This window comes from Dendropsophus ebraccatus, chromosome 7 (genome assembly GCF_027789765.1).
Source record: "Dendropsophus ebraccatus isolate aDenEbr1 chromosome 7, aDenEbr1.pat, whole genome shotgun sequence".
NCBI lineage: Eukaryota > Metazoa > Chordata > Amphibia > Anura > Hylidae > Dendropsophus > Dendropsophus ebraccatus.
Genome location: NC_091460.1, coordinates 135881984 through 135906151, shown reverse-complemented (window position 1 = coordinate 135906151; position 24168 = coordinate 135881984). Strand labels below are relative to the sequence as shown.

The window sequence follows — 24168 nt, the reverse complement described above, 5'->3', positions numbered from 1 at the left end:
CTCGGCAAATCCGCCTGCGGAACCCATTCAGCTCTTAAAGATAAACTGGAGTCATATTCTGCACTGTTGTCCGCCCAAAGTCCCAGTTCCTGAGCACGGAAGGCAGAAAGACACGATGGCTGACTTAGAGGGGATATTCTGCTAACATTATAGTGCATACTTTATGTAATAAAAATATATATTGTATTCATAGTAACTGATTAAAAAAATCTGGCCCGGTTATAAGACATATTACAAAAATGATAGCAGTAGCGCCCCCTGCTGTTTCTTGTTCTGCCGATTTCCGCTTCAACCTTCTGTAGGAGAACTACGAATTCTGTCCTTCTCAACAGGTGGACTGATACAGTTTTATATCGAGAAAACGGTACTAAACAGAAAATCATAGAAATATATCTACACAGAGGTATTGATCAGGGCACCTAAACAGTTAAATGACCAGCATTAGCGTGATCTCTGATGTCGGTTATGGTGCTGCTGGCTATAATGCAGGTTCAGCTGCCAAACCCGTGTTATGACGACTTATCCGACCAATGCCCTGTATTTTACTAAACTACTTACTACTTACTCATAATGTACACTCACTTTATCTGCCCGCAGTCCCCAGTATTCTCTTTTACATCTTCAAGGCCTCATGCAGCCCCTAGAGGTGGGAAGCGTCTCTTCCTTCAGGACACACACAGATTAAATGGGTTGTTCACCCCAAACATTTTTCTTCCAGATCAACTGGTGCCAGAAAAGTGCCTTAGATGTGTAATTTACTTCTATAAAAAAAAAATCTCTAATCTTCCAGTACTTATCTGCTGCTGTATGTCCTGCTGGAAGTGGTGTATTCTTTCCAGTCTGACACAGAGCTCTCTGCTGCCACTTCTGTCCATGTCAGGAACTGTCCAGAGCAGCAGCAAATCCCCATAGAAAATCTCTCCTGCTTTCCAGACTGGAAAGACTATACCACTTCCTGCAGGACATACAGCAGCTGATAAGTACTGGAAGACTTGAGATTTTTTTTTTTATTTAAGTACATTACTGTTAACAGTTTAATTACTGTATTAAACGACATTTTTATGTAGTTATATGGTCTCTAATGGACAACCCACACAACATGTTTTATCGGCAAACGACTTATTAAATGAACAGATATGCGAACAATTGGCAAACTACCAACGAGAATTTTTATTGAAAGACAAAAATGAACAATTTTTTTTACGTCGTTTGATGGTTGGGTGTTATCTCAAGGGCAGAAAATCGTTCATTTTTAATCTTTATAGCGAATTTTTGAATGATAATCGCTCTGTGTAATAGGGCCTTAAAGGACAAGTGCCATGAAAAACTTTTTCCCAGTAATTGAAGCACATTACAAAGTTATATAACTCTGTAATGTGCTTCAATCACCTATCTGCCTCCCTTCCGTCTTTTTTCCCCTCCACCCCCCAGCAGGAAGTGTAAGAAACTCACACAGACCTAATTACTGTCGTCACCAAGCTCTTCTCTCAGCTTCTTCTTGTGAGGATGAGTCATCAGCAGGAGGGCTCCTCTAGCTCCTGTTACACCAGCCTCCCCCTCCCCCACCTTGTCAGGTGACTCAGCTTGCTCAGCTCCGATTGGCTGAACAACTTCAAGCCATCTGAGTCCATGTCACTTGCCTATCTTCCCTAGTGACATGACTCCTTCACTCACTGAGTCCACTCGGCAGCAGGAGAGAGTATGAGGGGAGGGGGTAGCTGCCTATGTGCTAGGAGTCAGTCGGAGAGAAGATAAGCAAGTGTCACGACTTAGATGGCTTGCAGTTGTTCTGCCAATCGGAGCTGAGCAAGCTGAGTCACCTGACAAGGCAGGGGAGGGGGAGTCTGGTGTAACAGGAGCTAGAGCAGCCCTCCTGCTGATGACTCATCCTCACAAGAAGAAGCTGAGAGAAGAGCTTGGTGACGACAGTAATTAAGTATCTGTGAGTTTCTTACACTTCCTGCTGGGGGGTTAAGGGGGGAAAAGACAGGGAAGGGAGGCAGATAGGTGATTGAAGCATATTACAGAGTTATATAACTTTGTAATGTGCTTCAATTACTGAGAAAAAGTTTTTCATGGCACTTGTCCTTTAAGCTGTGGTTTTTCCAAGGGTGCTGTTATAGGGTGGGGGGGGGGGGGAGAAGTCCTGTTTTCAATCTAGGCAAGTCCCTTTAAAGGGAATCTGTCAGCACCTGGGCTGCTCCCGACCTCCTGCTTCCTGGTGCCGTTATATTCAGGTGTGCATGCGCCGTTGCTGGCACAGGCCATGCGCACCCATTGCCGGTTCATGCCTGCGCCCTGGGTCTGTGCGCTCCAGTCGGTGTTAACATGCATGCGCCGTAGTGTGGAGGAGCTGCGCAGGCGCACTGAGCATATCAACTGAGGGCATTGGCTTCAGGCCCTCAATGCGCCTTCGCCGCTCCTCAGCTCTACAAAGTGCACAGATCGCAACGATCCAGGGCGCAGGTGTGAACCAGAAAGTGGATGTGCGCGGCCAGTGTCAGCAACGGCCTGAAGATGACGTCACCAGGAAGCTGGCCACAATAAATATATATGCCAAACAGGGAAGAGGCAGTAGCTGTGAGGCGTGCCAAGTACGGCACCGCTACTCCTCTTTGACACTTGCTACCAATGTAACGGGCAAGATTGTGGACAAACTACAGCACCGGGGGCAAAAAGAAAGGTAGGCCACACAATGGGGGACACACATCAGCATTACACTGTCAGCACCCCGGGACCAGCCCAGATTCTGACAGATTCCCTTCAAATATAAGAAGCTGCTATCAGATTTTCTTGGGTTGTAACATGGTGACATGTAAATCGCTATCCTTAATTTCTTTGACAAATGAAACTAGTTCTCGCACAAAGCTCACGATAAGCTCATTTAAGACTTGGAGAACATCTAATATAAAAAGAACAAAAAAAAAAAAAAACGTTTCTGCTTTTTGTTCTGAAATTTCCGGCCGTGGATTATCTTTTTTACTTAAAAATAAACATTACCTCTGTGAAGTCTTCAAAGGGTGGAAGGCCGCACTCGGAGCAATTACTCTGCTTTATCATCACATTGTGGTTTACAAGAGATACACATCCCTCAGAATCACACCTTATTTATTCTCACTTAATGCCGTGCCTTTTTCCCTCCAAATGTAACTTTATCCCGGCTGCCTCTTAAGGACCTGGCATCCATTGCTCTACACTGTTTAGACTTTCCAGTATGGTAATGATGGAACAAAGACGGAGCGCAGCTAAGGCGTTCAGCACTTACCACTTCAATGGTAGGTGTTGTGTTTATAATTATGACGGCTCTTTGTTTAGAAAATTATTATTTTCCTTACAAGCTGGAGCAGGCCGTTTCCTTAAATCAACCTTTGATGAAGCGTCTTCACGGTTCAGAAAGCGGCGGTCTCGTGAAACAAAATAAATAGCCGACAGGTAAATTAGAGGGGGCTTTTCTTTCTAGCAGAGAATGTATTATCAGGGGATGGTCCAGTATCCTCTGGTGAAATGTACAACGTGGCTCATTATATATTGGTGCTTGATAAATTAATGTATATATTCTTCTTTCAAATAAAAATGATATAGAAGACGTAGTTTTGTCTTAAAGTGATACTGCCCCCCCCCCCCCCCCCCTTTTCCATATCAGGAGTTCTCAGCACCCTTCTTAAGGTTATATTCTGGACGTTAAAAAAATTACTTTGAGATGAACTGGTATTAGAAATTTATATAGATTTATAATTTACTTCTATTTAAAAATTTTAACTCTTCTCATACTTATCAACTGCTGTGTGTCCTGCAGGAAGTGTTGTTTTATTTACATTCAGACACAGGGCTCTCTGCTGCCACCTCTGTCCATGTCAGGAACTGTCCAGAGCAGGAGAGGTTTTTTTAAGGGGATTTGCTCCTGCTCTGGACAGTTCCTGACATGGACAGAGATGGTAGCAGAGAGCACTGTCTGAATGTAAATAAAACAACACTTCCAGCAGGACATACAGCAGCTGATAAGTATGGTAAGACTGGAGATTTAAATTACAAATCTATATAACTTTCTGACACCAGTTGATTTGAATTTTTTTTTTTTCGCTGGACAACCCCTTTAAGGCCCCCTATACACCTTCAATAAGTGACAGCCATCAAGTAGGTCTCCCACTCGCTGCCTATCCTCCCCGCACACAGAAACATTTGGCACTACCGAGTGTTCCTGTGTTCTTTATTAGGACAGGAGGTGTAAGCTGCACTCTACTGTAGAGAGGTGCTACTAGACAGCCAAAAGCATGAGCTAAGACAGTTTCCATGAAATAGGGTGACTATTTACACCGCAATGCAACGTTTCGGCTTACACCAAGCATAAAAGATCTAATGTGAGTCTTGTAAGGCCAGGTTCACATTACATTTTTTTTTTTAATCTGTTGTGCATTCGTTTTGATCCGTTTTTCCATTGACTTCCATTATAAAAAAAAGGATTAAAACGCATCCTTTTCTTTTAACGTACACAAAAATGTGGTCAGGCACATTTTCGTGTATGTCAAAAAACTGATGTGTTTTTGTCCTTTTTTGTTTATAATGAAAGTCAATGAAAAAACGGTTAAAGACGAATGCACGCAAATGCGTCCATTTTTTCATCCCTTTTTTTTTCGAAAACGGATAAAAAAAAAAAAAACAACTAGTGTGAACCCAGTCTAAGTAAACAGTTAAACCGGCTCAGTGTTTGATCTTATGCTACGTTTACACGGAGCAATAATTCGCCCAATCGATCGTTTATCGATTTTGAAGCAACAATTTGGTTAGAAAAATCGTTTGAAAATTCGAAAGAAAAATCGTTATTTCGATCGTTTTTAGGGTAAATCGGTGAAAGACTGTTTTCACGAAGCGATCTGCGAATTTTCAGTGGACGACGAACGACCATTTGAGAACATGTTGAAAGATCAAAATGAACGATTTCTCACTTGTCATTTGATCGCTTGCTGTGTTTACGCGGAACGATTATCGCTCAAATGCGATCGTTTATGCAAAAATTCGAACGATAATCGTTCCATGTAAACGCAGTATTACATAACATGATAATAAAACATATAATGATTTAAAGGGGTTGTCCAGGAATTTTTTTTTTTCAACTGGTGTCTGAAAGTTATAAACATTTGTAATTTACTTTTATTTAAAAATCTTAAAACTTCCAGTACTTATCAGCTGCTGTATGTCCTACAGGAAGTGTTGTTTTATTTTCAGAAACAGTGCCCTCTGCTAACATCTCTGGCCGAGACAGGAACTGTCCAGAGCAGCAGCAAATCCCCATAGAAAACCTTTCTTGCTCTGGACAGTTCCTGACAGGGACAGAGATGGCATTAGAGAGCACTGTGTCTGAATGTAAATGAAACAACACTTCCTGCAGGACATACAGCAGCTGCTAAGTATGGGAAGACTTGAGATTTTTAAATGGAAGTAAATTACTAATTTATATAACTTTTTGATACCCCTTCGCTGGACAACCTCTTTAAATCAGGGGTAGGGAACCTTGTCTTTCCAGCTGTTGCCAAATTACAACTCCCAACATACATGATGGGAATTGTAGTTTTGCAACAGCTGGAGGGCTGAAGGTTCCCCCTCCCTGGTTTAAAGCTTTATCATCATGACCCGTGAAGTAAAAACTTCCCATAAAAATAAAGGGTGCACAGAAGCCAGTCCCAAACCTTTCAGCTTACTCCAACATTTGGCATGCGTGGCTATGTGTGCAATGGTCCTCATCAGTAGCACCACAGAGAGCAGGTGTTCTGGGCCATGGACTGCCAGCTGTGCTGACTAAATTGCACAGATAAAAACAAGTATTTGCCATGATCTGCAGACATAAAAAGTAACAGTGACATAAAAGCGGCATGTATCCACATACATTGGGGAGGCAGCTGTAATGCCCTAGGAATGTACGCCGGCCATTCAGGATTTCTGCCGCTAATTACCTGACACTGAGCTGTTTGTTACAGTAAACTGCTGGACTTAGTCCTGATTTTGCCATCTCAGAATATAAAGGTACAAGGACTTGGCTCGATGCTACATTATGTCAATTACACAAAATAAGACTATTAGAATTAAAGGAGAAGTCCAGCGAAAATTTTTATTGAGGTATTGTATTGCCCCCCAAAAGTTATACAAATCACCAATATACACTTATTACGGAAAATGCCTATAAAGGGCTTCTTTCCCTGCACTTACTACTGCATCAAGGCTTCACTTCCTGGATAACATGGTGATGTCACTTCCTGGATAACATGGTGATGTCACTTCCTGGATAACATGGTGATGTCACTTCCTGGATAACATGGTGATGTCACTTCCTGGATAACATGGTGATGTCACTTCCTGGATAACATGGTGATGTCACTTCCTGGATAACATGGTGTTGTCACTTCCTGGATAACATGGTGATGTCACTTCCTGGATAACACGGTGATGTCACTTCCCGGATAACACGGTGATGTCACGACCCGACTTCCAGAGCTGTGCTGGCTGTGGCTGCTGGACAGAATGATGGCAGAGGGATGCTCAGTGTCCCTCCAGTGCCCTGTGTCCCTCAGTGTCCCCCTGCATTCATCCTCTCCAGCAGCCACAGCTCGCACAGCTCTGGGAGTCTGGTTGTGACATCACCAGGTTATCCAGGAAGTGACATCACCAGGTTATCCAGGAAGTGACATCACCATGTTATCCAGGAAGTGACATCACCATGTTATCCAGGAAGTGACATTACCATGTTATCCAGGAAGTGAAGCCTTGATGCAGTAGTAAGTGCAGGAAAAAAGCACTTTATAAGCATTTCCCGTAATAAGTGTATATTGGTGATTTGTATAACTTTTGGGGAACAATACAATACTTTAATAAAAAATTTTGCCGGACTTCTCCTTTAAGGGTTTTCCCAGTGACCTGCTTAAAATTGCCCTGAAACAGTGACTACCATCGGGGTCGCCCCAAAGAAATTTCTTTTTTTTTTTTTAACTAACAAAAAATATTTAATTAAAAAAAAATTGTAATTTCAGAAAAGATTAAATTGTGTCCAGGGTCTGAAAATTTTATCTCCTTACACTTTTTATTATTTATTTATGTTTATTTATTTAGACATATAAAACAAAAGGGAGAGGTCTTTGTTTATTGCAGGCATTATTACCTTTATTACCCTTGCATACATTCTGGACCTTAAAGGGGTACTCCAGGGAAAACCCTTTTCTTTTAAATTAACTGGTTTCAGAAAGTTATATAGATTTGTAGTTTACTTCTATTTAAATATCTCAAGTCTTCCAGTACTTATCAGCTGATGTATGTCCTGCAGGAAGTGGTGCATTCTTTCCAGTCTGACACAGTGCTCTCTGCTGCCACCTCTGTGCATGTCAGGAACTGTCCGGAGCAGTAGCAAATCCCAAAGAAACCATCTTCTCTGGACAGTTCCTGACATTCGCTGGAGTACCCCTTTAAATGCTGCATGCTCGAGTTCACAAGCAGGTGTAAATCGTGGCACAAATCTACTCCTGCTCCTTTAAAAGGTGTAGATATGTTGTGCAATGCCTGAGCCGGGCCCAGGACCGTCCGGATTTACTAAGAGGCATGCGCCTCTTAGTAAATCAGTGTGGGAAACTAGGGACAGGGCTTTATTTAGGACAGGCATACTTGTACGCCAGTCTTGATGAATGTTTCCCTATAACTACATTTAATACCATTTTATTTCATATAAAAATGTACCATATTATCGCTACCACCCTAATAGTGGGTGGTAGCCATAATAAATCTTAAATCACGTACCCCGACTTCTCCTTTAATGTTTATGATCATTGTATTTGTTCCTTTTTTTACATTGTGGGAACATAGCCTGATACTGTATTATATATCTGACCTTATAGCGCTGCCGTTTAACCCCCAGCGTACAGAATAGGTAATTCTCGCCCCTTCTTTTAAAAAATAGATGCTATTCCATCTACGCAATTCACCAGGTTAACTTCTATACATTTTGGGTAACTTAGAAATCCTCATCAACCTAAATACTATGTATTGTAGACGTCATGATAGATGGAGGGTAAACAATTATTTCCTTTGACAAATCAAATAGGAGCCCTGGCCCGGCGCTAATTGCAGTGGCTTACAGTAGTCTCCTGTAGACCTAGATTGAACTTGTTTTTGTTCCCTGTAGTTGCCTGAGGCTCGCCATCCAATAACTCCAATCACGGGTAATTACCGAGCCAAAAACTCCAGCAGGAACAGCCGGATGATCAGCACTCACAGCGGCTTGCCACAGGAAATCATATCTGTATCCATGTCGCAATTAAAGCTGAGAAACGTAATCACAATAACTACGATTTCTAGAAAAGGTCACATTCTTACGAAAGACGCAACCTTGAGCACATGCATTATATATCTTACCGCATCATTCTTCTGAATCAACAAAAACATTAAATAAGTTGGATGTAATTACTGTTAGGGTCCTATTACACGGAGCAATTTTTAACGATTAACGACTAACGATAGCAAACGAGATTGTTTATCGTTAACCTAAAATCGTTCACCATATTACACAGAACGATGGTCGTTAGTTACGATCGTTACTATGATCGTTTATTCCCTCTGATCCCAGCAAAACTATGAACAATGTGCAATTACACTGAACGATTATTGAACAAATGCGGAACTCGAGTGAACGAATGTGGAATTACAGCAAACAATTAATTTTAGGTTCAGATCTAAATCAACGATCAACAACATATGAACGATTTTTCGATCGTTGCCTGCAATTACACAGGAAAAATTACCTCTTAAATTTGATTGATATAACGATTTTTCGCACGATAATCGTCCTGTGTAATAGGGCCCTTACTCTTAATGGCATTTCCAGTATTCCAAAGTTGTATTAGGCTGGTCGTAATTCTGGCCTCATTTCTAGTTTTCTAGGACAAACCTAAGTGATCTATCAGGTTTTAAAGAAGTCCTGGGAAGCGGGAGGGAATGATTTTGGGCTGGGGATGATTACAGTGCAGTTACATCCACTGACTCACAGGGGGGGGGAGTCTTCTCTAAATGACTCACAGGAGATGTTGACCCCTCTAGCAGCCTCCCTATGGAAGATGGTGCCCCTCCGTGCTGCCCCCATATAGTAGATGGCCAACATCTGTGCATCCTCTCCAGTAGAGTGCCCCCCCATGCATTTCCTAAAGTAGATGCCCCCATTTGCTGTGCATCCCCTACAGTTGAGGGCCCCCTTTGTACCTGTCCCCTACAGTAGGAGGCACCCCCTGTGCAGTCCCCTATAGTAGATAAGCCCTCCCATATAGTCTCCTATAGTAGATAACGCCCCCATACAGTGCCCTATAGTAGATGCTGCCCACCTCCATGTAGTCCCCTACATAAATCCGACATGGGTGAGAGGAATGAATTTTAATCTACAATGATCTTGACAAATTACCCCCAACATCTGTGTGCAAATAGAATGCTATGTACATATATCATATACTCGTTTCCTAAATAGCTGTTGATGTAACATGACAATCTATCTTGCATATGCATACAGAACATGAACGGTCGGCTTTAGTTGTTAACGGTTGTTTTGGATAAAGCTGTTTCTCCTTCCTTACTTGAAAAAAAATAAATAAATAAAAGTTGTCCCTTAGAATAAAAACCATGTGCCTCTGTGCCCTAAGGTGTAGTAGGACGGCTGTCTGTGTACAATTACCATGTTCCTGCTTTTAATAAATTCATCTGAATGACCGCTAAGATCTGGTTTTTGTTTTTCTTGAACAAGGGACCTATTACTGATGGACCCTGAAGAGGAAGGAAGAGGGAAAGCAAACGGAAAAGCTGCCAAGCTCACAGGCTGTTCAGCTGTACTACCCCAAGGGAGAAGGCTTCATAGTCAAAAGACTGTCCCTAAGTTCACTGCACACCACTTTCTTTTCTTTTTTTATATCTTGGATTTCCTTTCTCTTATTAGAATGACTTAGGTTTGTGCTGTGGCATTGTTTTTTACACAAAGCTATAACAACATTATTTGGTTTTCTATAAAAATGAGTAGGGTTGTCTACTGGTCCTTATGTTGCTAAATCTAGTTAAAGAAGCATTCTGTTTTTCTTTGTTTTTTATAGTGACCCCAGCTGCAGGCTTCTACATATACTTGCCTATGATGATTGATGCCCTGTGGCGCAGCTTCGTTCCCGTCCTAAGGTGCTTCTCGCATCAAAAATGCTTTTTTCCCACCTCCTCCCTCACTTCAGAAGAAGCAGGATTTCTGTGTCCATTATACTCTATGGAGAGGGGAGGGGTTGAGGGGAGTGAGTGAGCACAGAGAGGAGAAAAGGAAGCCTTGCACAAAACACTACATCCTGCAATCTTCTCTCACCAAGATCCCAGATAAGCAGTGACCTTTCTGACCTCGGAATCCAGCATTTTATGTGCCCAGTCTCTAAACTGTACAGCTGCTTCTCTGCTCTCCCTGCTCACTCATCCCCCTCGACCCCTCCGCCTTCCATAGGTTATAATGGACTCGGCAAACCCATCTTCACTTTGCTCCTCTGTAATGAAGATGGCTTTGCCTGATAATGAACAGATTGGTGGGAAGGGGGCTGAAAATCAACTTTTAGAGTACAGAAAGAGGCTCTTTTTGCCTATTGAAACCCATCACAGAGTTTCGTAAAATCGCTTGTACTATTGATTTCTGCAAAAACTTGCTACACTTTAACAATTGGTATGTTTTACATGAGGTAAAAGTTGCATTTTGGGTAGGACCCCAGGACAATGTCCACCCCAGATACAGATGTAGTCCCCACTTAACTAGAAATCCATGAGTATGTCCAAGCATTCTCCGGTCTTGTGCAATGGTTGTCCTGATCTGCCCAGGAGCCTGTATAAAGAATTATTTAATGTGATGTCTGCTCATGTACCCAAAGTACATACGGCGATCTTTTATGGTAAAATGTTGCTCGTCTCCTTCCCTGACATGTTGACAAAAGCGCGGAGTTAAACGCAGTTTGCTTTTACAAATATTGACCTTGGCGTCTGTCATTGGATTTATAATGTAACACATCCTGTTGCTTATGAAGGGTGTTGAATATACTCATCTTATCTTTTCAGAATAGAATTGCTTCATATTTTTCTCAATATTAAATTCCATTGAGTGAACATTCTGGGTGCCAGGAGAGCTTCCGTATTACAGGACGAGCGATGGTCATTGCCTCATCCACTGAAAACACACCTTGTTAACAAAGCATTTCAATGACTTCAATATCAAGACTCAACAAACCTCTTCATAATATTTTCACCAGTCTGATCAAACACTAGAAACCTATGCACTTATATGCACTCCAAGTTTCTCTGTGCGCTTTCCAATATACCACTCAGACAGTAAGCTTCCTTCTCCTGGGTGTTTGTCTTCATGCTTGGATGCACTTATCCCTGTATTGTATCATGACTCCCGGTGTTCTTATGTATCTCTTGCAAAGTACTGTGTACATATTTGGCAATATCCAAAAAGAAAAAAAATTATCTATATACATATATAACATATTACTGGATTACCTATTCAGCCTTAGGAGTGTTAGGGAGGAAGCAGGCGAACAAAAAGAGAATACCCAGGCAGTGCAACAGTGTTAATTACATTGAGTATTGATAACCTTGAGAGTGAAAAGATCTGTAGATGTGGAAGCAGCGCCCTTGGTTGGAACTGTGCTGCCAGTAAACAAGGGGGGTTGAGCCTAAGTTACCCCCACTGGAATGTAGATCATACTGTGTTTCCCCAAAAATAAGACAGTGCCTTATATTAAGTTTTGCTCAAAAACAGGCACTATGTCTTATTTTTTGGGTATGCCAAACAAAAGGGTTTTGAGGCACTCACCCAATCTTCTGCACACAAATTTGTTATATATATATACAGTGGTACCTTGGTTTAAGAGTAACTTGGTTTAAGAGCTCACAGTTTTTCAAAACTGTGACTTGGTTTAAGAGCTCCCTGTACTGGGTGGGAGCACAAGTGGGGGAGGGGCATGGTCTGCATAGCGGGGTCTACAGCTCTGTACTCTGACCCAGGAAGTCTCCCTCACCTTCCAAATCATAGCAGATCCACTTCAGGCTGGGGCTTGCATCAGGGGACAGGGCTGTGGAGGTAATCTCTTCATAGCTGTAACCCTTCTCTCCCCGGACAGAGAGTGCTGCTATACTGTGCCCACATCTGCCCTGCTCATTCCTTCATGCTCCCTGCAGTCTCTGTCAGCCCTTGTGTTTCCCATCCTCTCCATTACTGTACAGTAACTTATATCATCACATATTCTGCTGTTTCTGAATGTTTGTTTCATTTGTTTTACATGTTGTTCAGAATAATAAATCATTATTTTTGGGGTGTGGAACCAATTGTTTGCATTTGAATGATTTCTTATGGGAAAATTTGCTTTGGTTTAAGAGTGGATTTGGATTACAAGTACAGTCCCGGAACAAATTATGCTCATAATCCAAGGCACCACTGTATATTCAATATATATATATATATATATATATATATATATATATATATATATATATATACACACACAAGTTCTGCATACCAGACAGGACGCGTTTTGGCTCTCTTGCCTTTCTGACTAGTTGAGAAAGGCAAAAGATACGAAACGCGTCCCGTATGGCAAGCAGAACTTACCTTGTATATATACACAAATAAATTAGTGTGCAGAAGATTATTTGATTTGATTTGATTATTTGACTGTTTCCTGTCCTGCCATCCCCTGTCCTGAGTGCCAACCAATCTCTCTTCTACTTTCTATTTTCGGGGGGGGGGGGGGGGGGGGGGGGGGGGGGGGGGGGGGGGGCCCTAGTTTAGAGTTGGGGTGCCTTATTTTTGGGGGGATGCCTTACTTTAGGATAGTTGGTGGGGTATTTGGGGTATCTTATTTAAGGAGGGCGTCTTATTTTCGGGGAAACACGGTATATAGAGACAATCAGCAATAGCACCATGTAAAACAGAAGTCCAGATCCAATTTATTGCATATTAAGAGTGCAATGTTTCGATTTACTTGGTGCTGTCACCAATCCTCTCTGTATCGATCTACATTTCAGAGTGAAACGCTTGTTCCAAGAGTTCCCTGTGGGGTTCTACAGGCAAAAAAGTCTGAGTCTTTAGAAATGACACCAGCATTACCTACTAGCAGAGTTCATATAGATAGTAGGATCGCTGTAACTGAACAGACTTATATCTGTATGCCACAGAGGTGCTCCTCATGTACAGCTGTAGTAGATATTCAACAAAAGGGAAGATCAAAAGTAGAGGGCACTCACCAATAACTTGCAGTATTCTTAATTCTAAGTGTAGTTAAAATTCAGTAGGGCATTTTATCTCTATCGCTTGGTGTTCCTGCCAGAGATGAAATGACCTGCTGAATTTTAACTACACTTGGGATTAAGAATATTGCAAGTTATTGGTGAGTGCCCTCTTCTTTTTATCTTCACTTTTGTTTTGTTTTTTGCTTTTGTTCTATATTTTGAGTAAAAGCAAAGTCAATGCATTAAAAAGCGATTACAACACGCTGCTAATGTCGAGCACAATGGTACAAATCCTTATTAACTAATCTTTTAGGAATGTGTGGGGCAGCAAGTAAATTCAACAACATACAACCATTTGTACCAAGTAAAAATAAACTACGGCCTTATATCTGTATGCCACAGAGGTGCTCCTCATGTACAGCTGTAGTAGATATTCAACAAAAGTGAAGATCAAAAGTGGAGGGCACTCACCAATAACTTGCAGTATTCTTAATTCCAATTGTAGTTAAAATTCAACAGGGCATCTTATCTCTGGCAGGAACGCCGAGCACTTAACATGCCCGCGAAATGGCCGTCATGTTCGTACCGCTAAGTGTTTGGCGTTCCTGCCAGAGATAAAATGCCCTGCAAGTTATTGGCGAGTGCCCTCTACTTTTTATCTTCACTTTTTTTTGTTTGTTTTTTTGCTTTTGTTCTATATGTTGAGTAATCGTAAAGTCAAGGCATTAAAAAGCGATCGCAACACCCTGCTAATGTCAAGCGCAGTGGTAAAAATTCTTATTAACAAATCTCATAGGAATGTGTGGGGCAGCAAGTGAGTTCAACAACATACAACCATTTGTACCAAGTAAAAATAAACAAATATTTTACGCCTGCAATATGGAAGTGAATGGAGCAGATAGGGGCACTTAACAATCTGCTAAAGCTTTGTATTATGTGTTCCTGCTTCCTCCCTATCCACACTCACCCCCCCCCCCCCCCTCCCCTGATTTTCTGTTCTGAACTGTGTACATTCGTAACATTCTCCACAGCTTTTCGGAAATGGCTGATTATTATGATTGTAGACGTTGTTTGAAATAACACAGTGGGCTACTCTGTGCACGCAACTTCCAGAGAAGAAGAAGAAAGAGAGAAAGCATCTCCTGACTTGTAAAGACAAGGAGTGCCACCAAGTGCCAGCCGAGCAACCAACGCGTGATACCCAGACATCATATTCCAACACTTCCAGATGAATTTTAATGGTGTACAGCAGTAGACTACAAGAGCAGAGGATGTACCTACTGAAGCAATAAAGCACATATTTGCTGCTGCAGCTGACAAAAGATACATTTGTTTTTGCAGGTTATTTTAAAGGGAATGCTGGATCAGAAAATGACTTTTTGGTTAAATAATGTTTGTATGGTTTTTTGGTGTGTTTTTTTTTTTTTTTCTATCTATATTATAAAACAATCCAGAAATCTTGCAGTTTTCATTCTCAACACTGGGGCTTAAACTAAGCTGAGACTTCCTGTTGTATCTGTGGTGATAAGAGGAGGCTTCTGTAAAGTGATTTGTACAGCATTGCAGCATCATGTGACACCAGTAGATAGAGGAGAGAATAGCAGCTCCCTGTGGAATGACCTTTTCAAACATCACCGAGTGCGCTCAAGGATGTTTTACAATCATCTCAAAGAGACAGTTTGTCTATTGTCATCTATGTCCATGAGCCTGGCTGTAAAGCATGACACTAAATGCTGTTAAAACAGTCTAGGCAATATGGAAGCCCCCATAACAATGTTAAAATAGTGAAATTAAAAAAAATTAAGTCAGAAATGAGAAACTGATTAGAATATAAGAACAAGTTTTAGTATCTGAGTCTTATCAGTAAAAGAAAATTAAGGTGAAACATTCCCGTTAAACACATCCAGAAATAATGCACGCTAGTTAGTATGTTTGGCTCACTATGAGTTATATGGTAAGTCCCTTTTGTGCTCTTTGTGCAAATAGTTCTATGCCAGAGATCACAGGAAGAGTATCTTCATAAAATAAGATATGTTAAAGGGGCTTCCTACAAACTAAGGATAATGAATGTACTGAACCGTTCTCAGCTATATAGTTTGCGCATTAATTCATCACAACTTTCAAGATTTCTGCTTACAGTCACTACAGGTAAACATATATTATATAAACCTGCAGAGAATGTAATCTCTGTCCTGACAGATTGCTGGTAAGTGCTTTGGGACAGACATTAGATTTATGGTTCCTCTGTTATCACATCTATTCAGTATAGGAGAGCAGCCATAACTAAACCAACTAACTAATGGAGAGAGCCCAGATATCCATCCTCACCAGCTAAATGACTTATCACATCTATCTGGGGAGTTCAGCAGAAGAGAATTCTTTATAGGAAAGCCTATAATAGGTTCAGTAAAGCTCTACCTGCAATTTAAAGCAGGGAGAGGGGGGTGTCTATTTCTTAAAAGGTAGAGTATTATAAGGCAGATTAATAACAGGCCAACAGTCGGCACATGTTTTGATCATAACAGTGACGTTGAGGACACACTACAGAGTCATATGCAGGATTTAAACTTACAGATTTTTTTTTTTTTTTTTTAAAGACTGTTCTCAAATAGCAGAACATTTAAAGTTAAAGGCGTACTCCAGCAAAAATCTTTTTCTTTCAAATCAACTGGATTCAGAAAGTTATATAGATTTGTAATTTAGTCTTCCCATACTTATTAGCTGCTGTATGTCCTGCAGGAAGTGGTGTATTCTTTCCAGTATGACACAGTGCTCTCTGCTGCCACCTCTGTCCATGTCAGGAACTGTCCAGAGCGGTAGAAAATCCCTACAGAAAACCTCCTGATCTGGACAGTCCCTAACACAGACAAGGGTGGCAGCAGAGAGCGCTGTGTCAGAGAAAATGTCTATATATCTACGTATCTATCCTATGATAATAACAAAGGAAATAATATAAGGGCTAACTAGATGGACCAGATTGTCTCTTTCTGCTGAAAATTTTCTATATGGCAAATAGAGACTGAAACTTAAAGGGGAATTCCCATCTAAGGCTATGCTCCCACAGCGTACGAGAACAGCCGTTCTGTGACTCGGCTGTGACACGGAACGGCCGGTCTCTGAAAAGATCATCCGGATGATCTTTCGGGCTGCAGAGTTCTGATGCGGGCGCATCAATGCGCGTCTGCATCAAAACTCCCCATAGCACACTATGGAGTGAGCAGCCGGAGGCGCACGCTCTATAGTGTGCACTGACATGGGTTTACTATGTTCATACTATGTGTATATGCTCCGGTCGGGATCCCATAGATGGCTATGTAACCTATATTTCCGTAATAATCACGGCTGTTGTACAACGGCCATGGTTTTACGAAAATATACGTTATGTGAACATAGCCTAACAATGTAAAGGGAAAGAGCGGCATATCAGGAGAAGGCGGAAAAACTGGTCAATGAATGCATTTAGAAAAATATTTAACTTGATGAGCCCTACAAGTATAACTACAGTGTTTCTCCAAAAATAAGACAAGAAGACGGTCCGTGCACAGACAGATTTCTGCGGACGTGTGAATGGCCTTGAAGTAGAAAGCAAACAGGACAACAATATACTGTATTTAAAAGGGAACATATACAAGAACTGTAAGAAGGAGAATATCCCTTTTATAAGATTTCACTAGAATTAAAAAAAAAATGTATAAATTGGGTGATACAAGTTTTAACGTGTAAGATATAAGACATGTAAGAAGATTCCACTAGGTGACATGAAGCTAAGATGAAGGCCAGACATACAGGTGACACTATACACAAGGCCGGGTATCAGTAACCTGCACTGATGGATTCTGTCAACATATGGACCTCAAATAGAAAAGGCAGAGGATCACATTGAAATAGCAATAATAGTGTTTTTGACCAACCCAAGTGTTTGTTTTTATGCACAGACTGTTGACTCCGTGTCTCCAGGGCATTGTCTGCAACGTAGAAACTGATATACATATGTCCATTATCTATAACACCCATCTAGGCGAAAGCTTTCCATTAGGCTCCAGAAAGACTTACAAAAAAAGTTACATTAAGCAAAAGAAACACAAAATTTACTAAAGGCCGTATTACACGAAGCGATTATCGTTCAAAGATTCGTTACAACGACCGTTCGCTAGCGATAACTAGCGATTTCGTAGCAAACGATTCTGAGGTTATTACGTTCACTGATTCTGAAGTTATTACGTTCACTGAGGTTTTTACGTCGTTATATGGTCGCTAATTGTTCCTCAGGACTACCCACACAACTTTCTTTTGATTTTTGGACTTCATGAGTATACTCACCTTACTAATTGTCTATCGCTTATTTTCCTGCGACCATTGTATTACAATAGACGAAATGATTTTATTTATCAAAGCCATGAAAAATCATATAAATGATCATTTAAAGCGACTCTGTACCCACAATCTGACCCCCCCCCAAACCACTTGTACCTTCGGATAGCTGCTTTTAATCCAAGATCTGTCCTGGGGTCCGTTCGGCAGGTGATGCAGTTAGTGTCCTAAAAAAACTACTTTTAAACTTGCAGCTCCGTGCCCAACGGCCGGGGCTTAGAGTATCTGTGCCTTAACTTTGAACCACCCCTCCGTCCTTCCTCCCCACCCTCTTCATCATTAGGAATGCCACTGGAACATTTTCTCCTGTCTGAACATTACAGAGGTGTAGGTCCAGCCCATGTTCAGTATTTCAACAGGTGAGGAATAGGAGACAATCTGCCTGGAGCATTCCTAATGATGAGGAGGGTGGGCAGGAGGGACAAAGAGGTTGTGCCAGCCTAATGCATATACAATCTAAGCCCCGGCCACTGGGCACGGGGCTGCCAGTTTAAAAGTTGTTTTTTAAGGACAATAACTGCATCACCTGCCTAACAGACCCCAGGACAGATCTTGGATTAAAAGAAGCTATCCGAAGGTACAAGCGGTTTGGGGGGCTTAGATTGTGGGTACAGAGTTGCTTTAATTACTTGCAGTTCTTCTTGATTTTTTTTTTTTTTAATAACCCCCCTTTCACCTTCTTTTCACTCAAGTTATACTCTTATCCTATAAAAAATAGCATGAAATACTAAAACACAATGGCTAAAAAAATACATGGACGCAATCACTATAAACAGAAGTCCCGTAAAATATGAAAAACTTTCCCCCCGTAAACAGATCGTTCTTAATGACGAAAAATTAACCAATAAATCGGAACTATCAGCAGGTTAGACATACCTGCTCATATGCCCCTATTGCTCAGGAGACGCCAAGAAAGAAGGTATGTCTCTTACCTTCTTCCTCGGCTTTGTTCCGCTGCAGTTAGTACCCTGTTTCTCCGAAAATAAGACAATGTCTTAAATTAATTTTTGCTCCCAAAGACGCGCTAGGACTTATTATCAGGATATATCTAATTTTTCCATGAAAAAGAATTCACTTGTCACATTCATGGCAGGGACAGAGAGCACGGTATGGCGGCTTCCGGCCACCAGGGGGAGCTCGCCACAGCACACTCGCACAGCACAGCAGGGACAGCGTACAGTATGGCAGCAGGCGACAGGATAACGGCAGACTGTGTGCAGCTCTACATCTGGGGATAGGGGACAACAGGGATGGCGGCAGGCGAGGGGCATCACGCCCTGCATGCAGCTGCTCTGCAACGGATGGTGAAGGTAGGGGACAACTCTGCAGGCTAAAAAGAATCACAGCTGTGTGCCCTGGTGTTCTGTTCGGCGGGCATGCTTCCAGACTAAACTTTGCTAGGTCTTACTTTCAGGGGAGGCCTTATATTTAGCAATTCAGCAAAACCTCTACTAGGTCTTACTTTCAGGGGATGTCTTATTTTAAGGGAAACAGGGTAATTTGCTCCACGGTCCAGTAAGACCATTAGGAGCATTGGGGCACTTATTAGGAGCACTGCCTGCCCCCAAAGCACAGATCCGCCCCCGGCTGGCCCGCCCCTCTCTAATTATAATCAAAGGAGCGGGCCGGTTGAGGACGGGCAGTGCTTCTAATGGATTCCCCTGATTTGTCTAACCTGCTGATAGTTCCCCTTTAATTGCTGTAGAATACATACAAGTAGACACTGGGTTATTTGTGCTTTCTTAACCGTTTCCAGCACCGGACATTCTCTTTTCTGGTAACCAATTGCACCTAAATATATATTACTTATGTATATTACAAAATGTTCTTTCATATAAAAGCAGATTATAATTTTGCCTTCCATTTCCCTCTAATGAAGCGGAATCATTTCCAAAATGATCAGGAGCCTTTAGAAGGCAAGCTCTCTTTTCACTACAATAAATCTTTTCCCAAAAAGTGGCAGTGTGCTGCGGCTGTCACCACCCCGTTTTATTATACCTGGGCCTGCAGGTCGGGCCGCTGATTTACTGCGCTTCTTTAAAGCTCTGACAATCATGCAGTTAAAAAAAATCACTGTTGAACACCTGGGAAATATTTATTAGCTGTACTTAAGGAAAAGCCCTCTGTTTTCTTGAGCACTGTAATAAGTTGTACATAAGTAAGGCCCCCAGAAGCCGATGACAGGGAAATGGAAATAAACAGACAAAACCATATAAGTTCCTTCGTGCAGAAACACACATATGCTGGATGCCATCTTATTCCAGCCATTGTAATACCCCTGAAAATAAGAAATAGTAGAGGTTTGGCTGAATTGCTAAAGATAAGGCCTCCCCCAAAAGTAAGACCTAGCAAAGTTTTCGTTTGGAAGCATGCCCGCCAAACCAAACACCAGGGCATGCAGCTGGGATTCTTTTTACAAGAAGTTCAGTAAAAAGCTGAGGGCACTCACCGGATCGTAGCGATACTTCTTTATTTCAACATATGTTAAAACCTTCGGTGACACATGTCACTGTTCAGCAACTTTTTCTTTAACACCCACTCAGTGCACGTCACAGCAAGTATTTTACCTGAGACCTGCGGGAGGGGCGTCATCTGATGAAGCACGCTTGCGCGAAATGGCTGTCATGTCTGTGTTTTACATGTGAAGTGGTTTGGCGTCTGCTAAACAGTGACATGTGTCACCGAAGGTTTTAACATATGTTGAAATAAAGAAGTATCGCTATGATCTGGTGAGTGCCCTCAGCTTTTTACTAAAATTGTTGTACGCACAATATGTCTATCTGAGAGGTGTTGCAGTCCCAAGTGTTTCCTAGGTCCTATAGCGCATAATATATGTAATGGACAAACAGGAGTAGTGCCGGTGATATTCTAAGACTTTGTGGGATTGTTTTTAGCCTGCTGCCATTGTCCCCTACCTTTACGCCCGTTGCAGAGCAGCTGCATGCAGGACATGAAGACCGTCACCTGCCGCCATCCCCAATGCTCCCTTACGTGGCCGTCATTTCTAAATGACCAGGCAAGGCATCAAGAGGCCCATAACGCAGTTACTTATGTTCATACATGGCAGCTTATCTTGAAAAAATACCTAAATACTCATGCTCTAAATGAGAGCTGTCACCTACTGTCATTTGCAGTAATTTTTGACGTGTCCTCAGACATGTCAAAATTTACTGATCGAACTGGGGATGGGAGGGAAAAGAAAAAAGCCAATATGCAATATGCCACACTGCGCCACATCATGGAGCTCCCGGACCCCGCCGACTGTCTTCTTCGTCATGACTCGAGTTCCACATCACAAACGGGAGTGATTTAGCCTGCTCAGCCAATCAGGGACTACAGCGGTGTCCTACACCAGTCACTTATTGGCTGAGCGGTGCATCCGTCAGCCGGGTGGTGACGTAACCAGAGGGGAGCACAGAAGACAGCCAGTGAATTGCAGGAGCGGGTCATGTCGCTGCCTGGGCACCAGGCCAGGTGAATACTACTTTTTTTTTTTATTAAAAAATGTTCTTTCTTACAGAATTGCTCTTGTTTAAGATTACAAATGTACAAGGTGCACACAATAATTCCATGTCTTGCATTCACATAAATAGTAGAATTTTCTATTTTCCCTCTAACATGACTACGACTATGGCATAACACAATAAGTGTTGTTTGTCTCCCTTTCATTCACTGAGACCAAGAAACCTTTAAGGATTCTGTCCCAATGAAGACACTCCAGCCTTACGGGATCCCAGCAATGACAGCTACTAAGAAAATATCAACTCCCATCTGTCTGACATTCATTGAGCCCCTTTGTGCCACGGTGTCCTTTCTGCTGCTATTCTATGCTGTGAGGAAGCCCCTGAAGCCTGATGGAACTCAGGCCCCCCATTCATCTTCAGACAATAGTCCTGGCTGACATCACTGCCTTTCATTCATCTTCATTTGTCCTATCACATCCTGTCATTCTTATGTAAATTGGACACTTGAGGATGCATCTTTTCTACACTCTGTGATAAGGTGGAGAAAGGCTGTCAAGGGCCCCAGGGTGCCATCACAGACAGCAGACCCTGTCTTTATTCAGTGCCTTGTGCTTTGCATCCCGGCTAATGTGTCTGAGATTAACATCCAGCTCAATAGGAGGCAAAGTAATCCCATCTCTCAGCCACCTCCAAGACCCACATTGGACTAGTCAGTGTCATATGACGCTCCTTGCCTTTATTGTGTTTGGGCATTGTGGGAAAAAAAAGTTATATAAGAACAAGTGGCAAGTAGAACACAAGGGGGTGTGGGTGTGTATATATATATATATATGTATATATATATATATGTATATATATATATATATATATATATATATATATATTTTATTTTATTTTTATGCAAAGAATTGGACTATGGGACAGTTTCATGGACTCTATACACTTAGGCCTTATTCACAGGTCCCGTGAAATTGTCCGTGGTCGCGGATCTGCAAGCACGGACAATTTTAGGGCCCATTGAAGTGAATGTGGCCATTCGCACGATTTGTACCGCAAAAAATAGGACATGCCCTAGTGCGAATCGCAGCACAGATCACCCCCGCCGCCCGGGCGCAGAGATGACAGGAGAGCATGATGTGCTCTCCTCTCCTCTCATCTACTACTCACCTATTCCCCACACTGACAGCTTCATCTTCACCAGAAGTGGCCTGGACTAGGCTACCTTGTCCTGGCAGTGTAGTCCAGGCCACTTCCAGTGAGCGCGTGTAGCCGGTCAGCACGGGGAGTAGGTGAGTAGTGGATGAGATGACAGGAGATCACATAATGCTCTCCTGTCATTTCTGCGGCAGGGTGGGGGGATCTGTGACGGGCGGCGGTGGGGGCTCCAGCCAGGGGATCACACTATGCGAATCGCGGCACGAATAGTGTGAATGAGCCCCTAGGGGCCTATTAGACAAAGCGATTTTTAATGATAACCAATTAACGATAGATAATCACAAACAAGATTGTTTATCATTAACCTAAAATTGTCCATCGTTTTACACAGAACGATAGTCTTTAGTTAAGATTGTTACAATGATCGGTTACTATGATCGTAGTGATGCTCGGTTGGCGGCCGATGATTTTCATGTAGGTTTAGAAGACGATCGGCTCTTTGTTGTCTTTATTATAGGGAGCCATAATGTGCCTATTGGCTTGATGGGGCAGATTATCATCCATGTAATAAGGTCCTAAAGACTGCAGCCTAGAAATTTCATCACATTAACTAAACATCTGCATGCAAACTGGACAAAACCCCAAGTTCCTAAGGGGTACTAAAGAAAACAGCAACCAAACAAGTATTAGATTACACCAAACCGGACTTCTTTTAATGACCAGCAAAAACAAGTACTTACCAAAGCAGAAGAACTTCCTGCAGTTCAAACTGCACACTACACTTATGCCGCAATGATCACACACCAGCCGTAAACTGACCAGTTCAGGACTGTAATAATATAGATTTATTTGGAAGATATGCGGCAGATTTTGACTTCTCTATTAAAGTTAACAAGAAAAACTGCAAATAATAGGCAGCAAACCTGCAAATCCTAAAGGGCCGAAGTCCGTAAACTTTTTCCTGTCCTTTTTTACTTGAGAGGCATATAAAAATATGTTAGGTATTTAAAAAAAATTATAACAAATAATGGTTGGCATACAAAATAACAGATGAAGGAACCAAGCCTAAGTAATAGAAAAACAGTACTAAGACAGTCCAGTGTAAGTAGAGATAAATTAGAATCCAATAGTAATATTCCATCTTACCTTGTCTATTAAATCGGGACGATTTGTAGCTGCCAGAATCAATACGTCTTTTAGTTGTTCAATTCCATCCATTTCAGTCAAAAGCTGAGCTAAAACCCGGTCGGCTACATTCCCAGCTCCAGAGCTATGGAAAAAATATATGATAAAAATATGTACTGCAAGTATAAAACCAAAAGCTTTTGTTTAATACTATTTTAGGCTATGTTCCCACACAGTATTTTTCAACCAAAACCAGGAGTGGATTGAAAACACAGAAAGGTTATGTTCACACACTGTTGAAATTTAGTGGATGGCCGCCATTTATTGGCAAATAATTACCGTTATTTTAAAACAACGACCGTTATTTACCATTAAATGACAGCCATCCACTAAATTTCAACAGTGTGTGAGCATAGCCTTTCTGTGTTTTTAATCCACTCCTGGTTTTGGTTGAAAAATACTGAGCAAAAATAGTGTGAGAACTTAGTCTAAGAAAGAGGAAGAAAGTATAAATAAGCAATAAAATACAATGCAGTAATAATAAGCAATAAAACATCACGGGACAGATTCATTATATGAAAAGTGCAAGAATTCTGGATTAAATGTCAGGTCAGCAGTCGTCTGCTCCTTATTCCTCGCTCAAGATAGTTTACCGTAAACGATTATCCGAACGATAATCGTGCTGTGGAATAGGGCCCTTAGTGGTGCAGTCAGCTTGGCAGTCCATCAGTGTGTTTCCCCATTCAGCAAGATGGACCTGACCTCAGGACGTTTTTTGGACCCATCATCT

The 24168-nt window shown here is 41.8% G+C and overlaps 1 protein-coding gene across 3 annotated transcripts in view; it reads right to left on the bottom strand.

Moving 5' to 3' along the window:
* Positions 1-24168, bottom strand: part of AFG2A (AFG2 AAA ATPase homolog A) — a 232919-nt gene that overhangs the window by 120957 nt on the left and 87794 nt on the right. For all 3 annotated transcript variants that reach the window (XR_011364004.1, XM_069978570.1, XM_069978569.1), the window contains exon 14: positions 23400-23523. Coding sequence is in view for 2 of the 3 variants with exons in the window: in XM_069978570.1 (XP_069834671.1) it covers positions 23400-23523 (124 nt within the window). In the remaining variant the exon portion in view is untranslated. The remainder of the gene's footprint in view (positions 1-23399; positions 23524-24168) is intronic.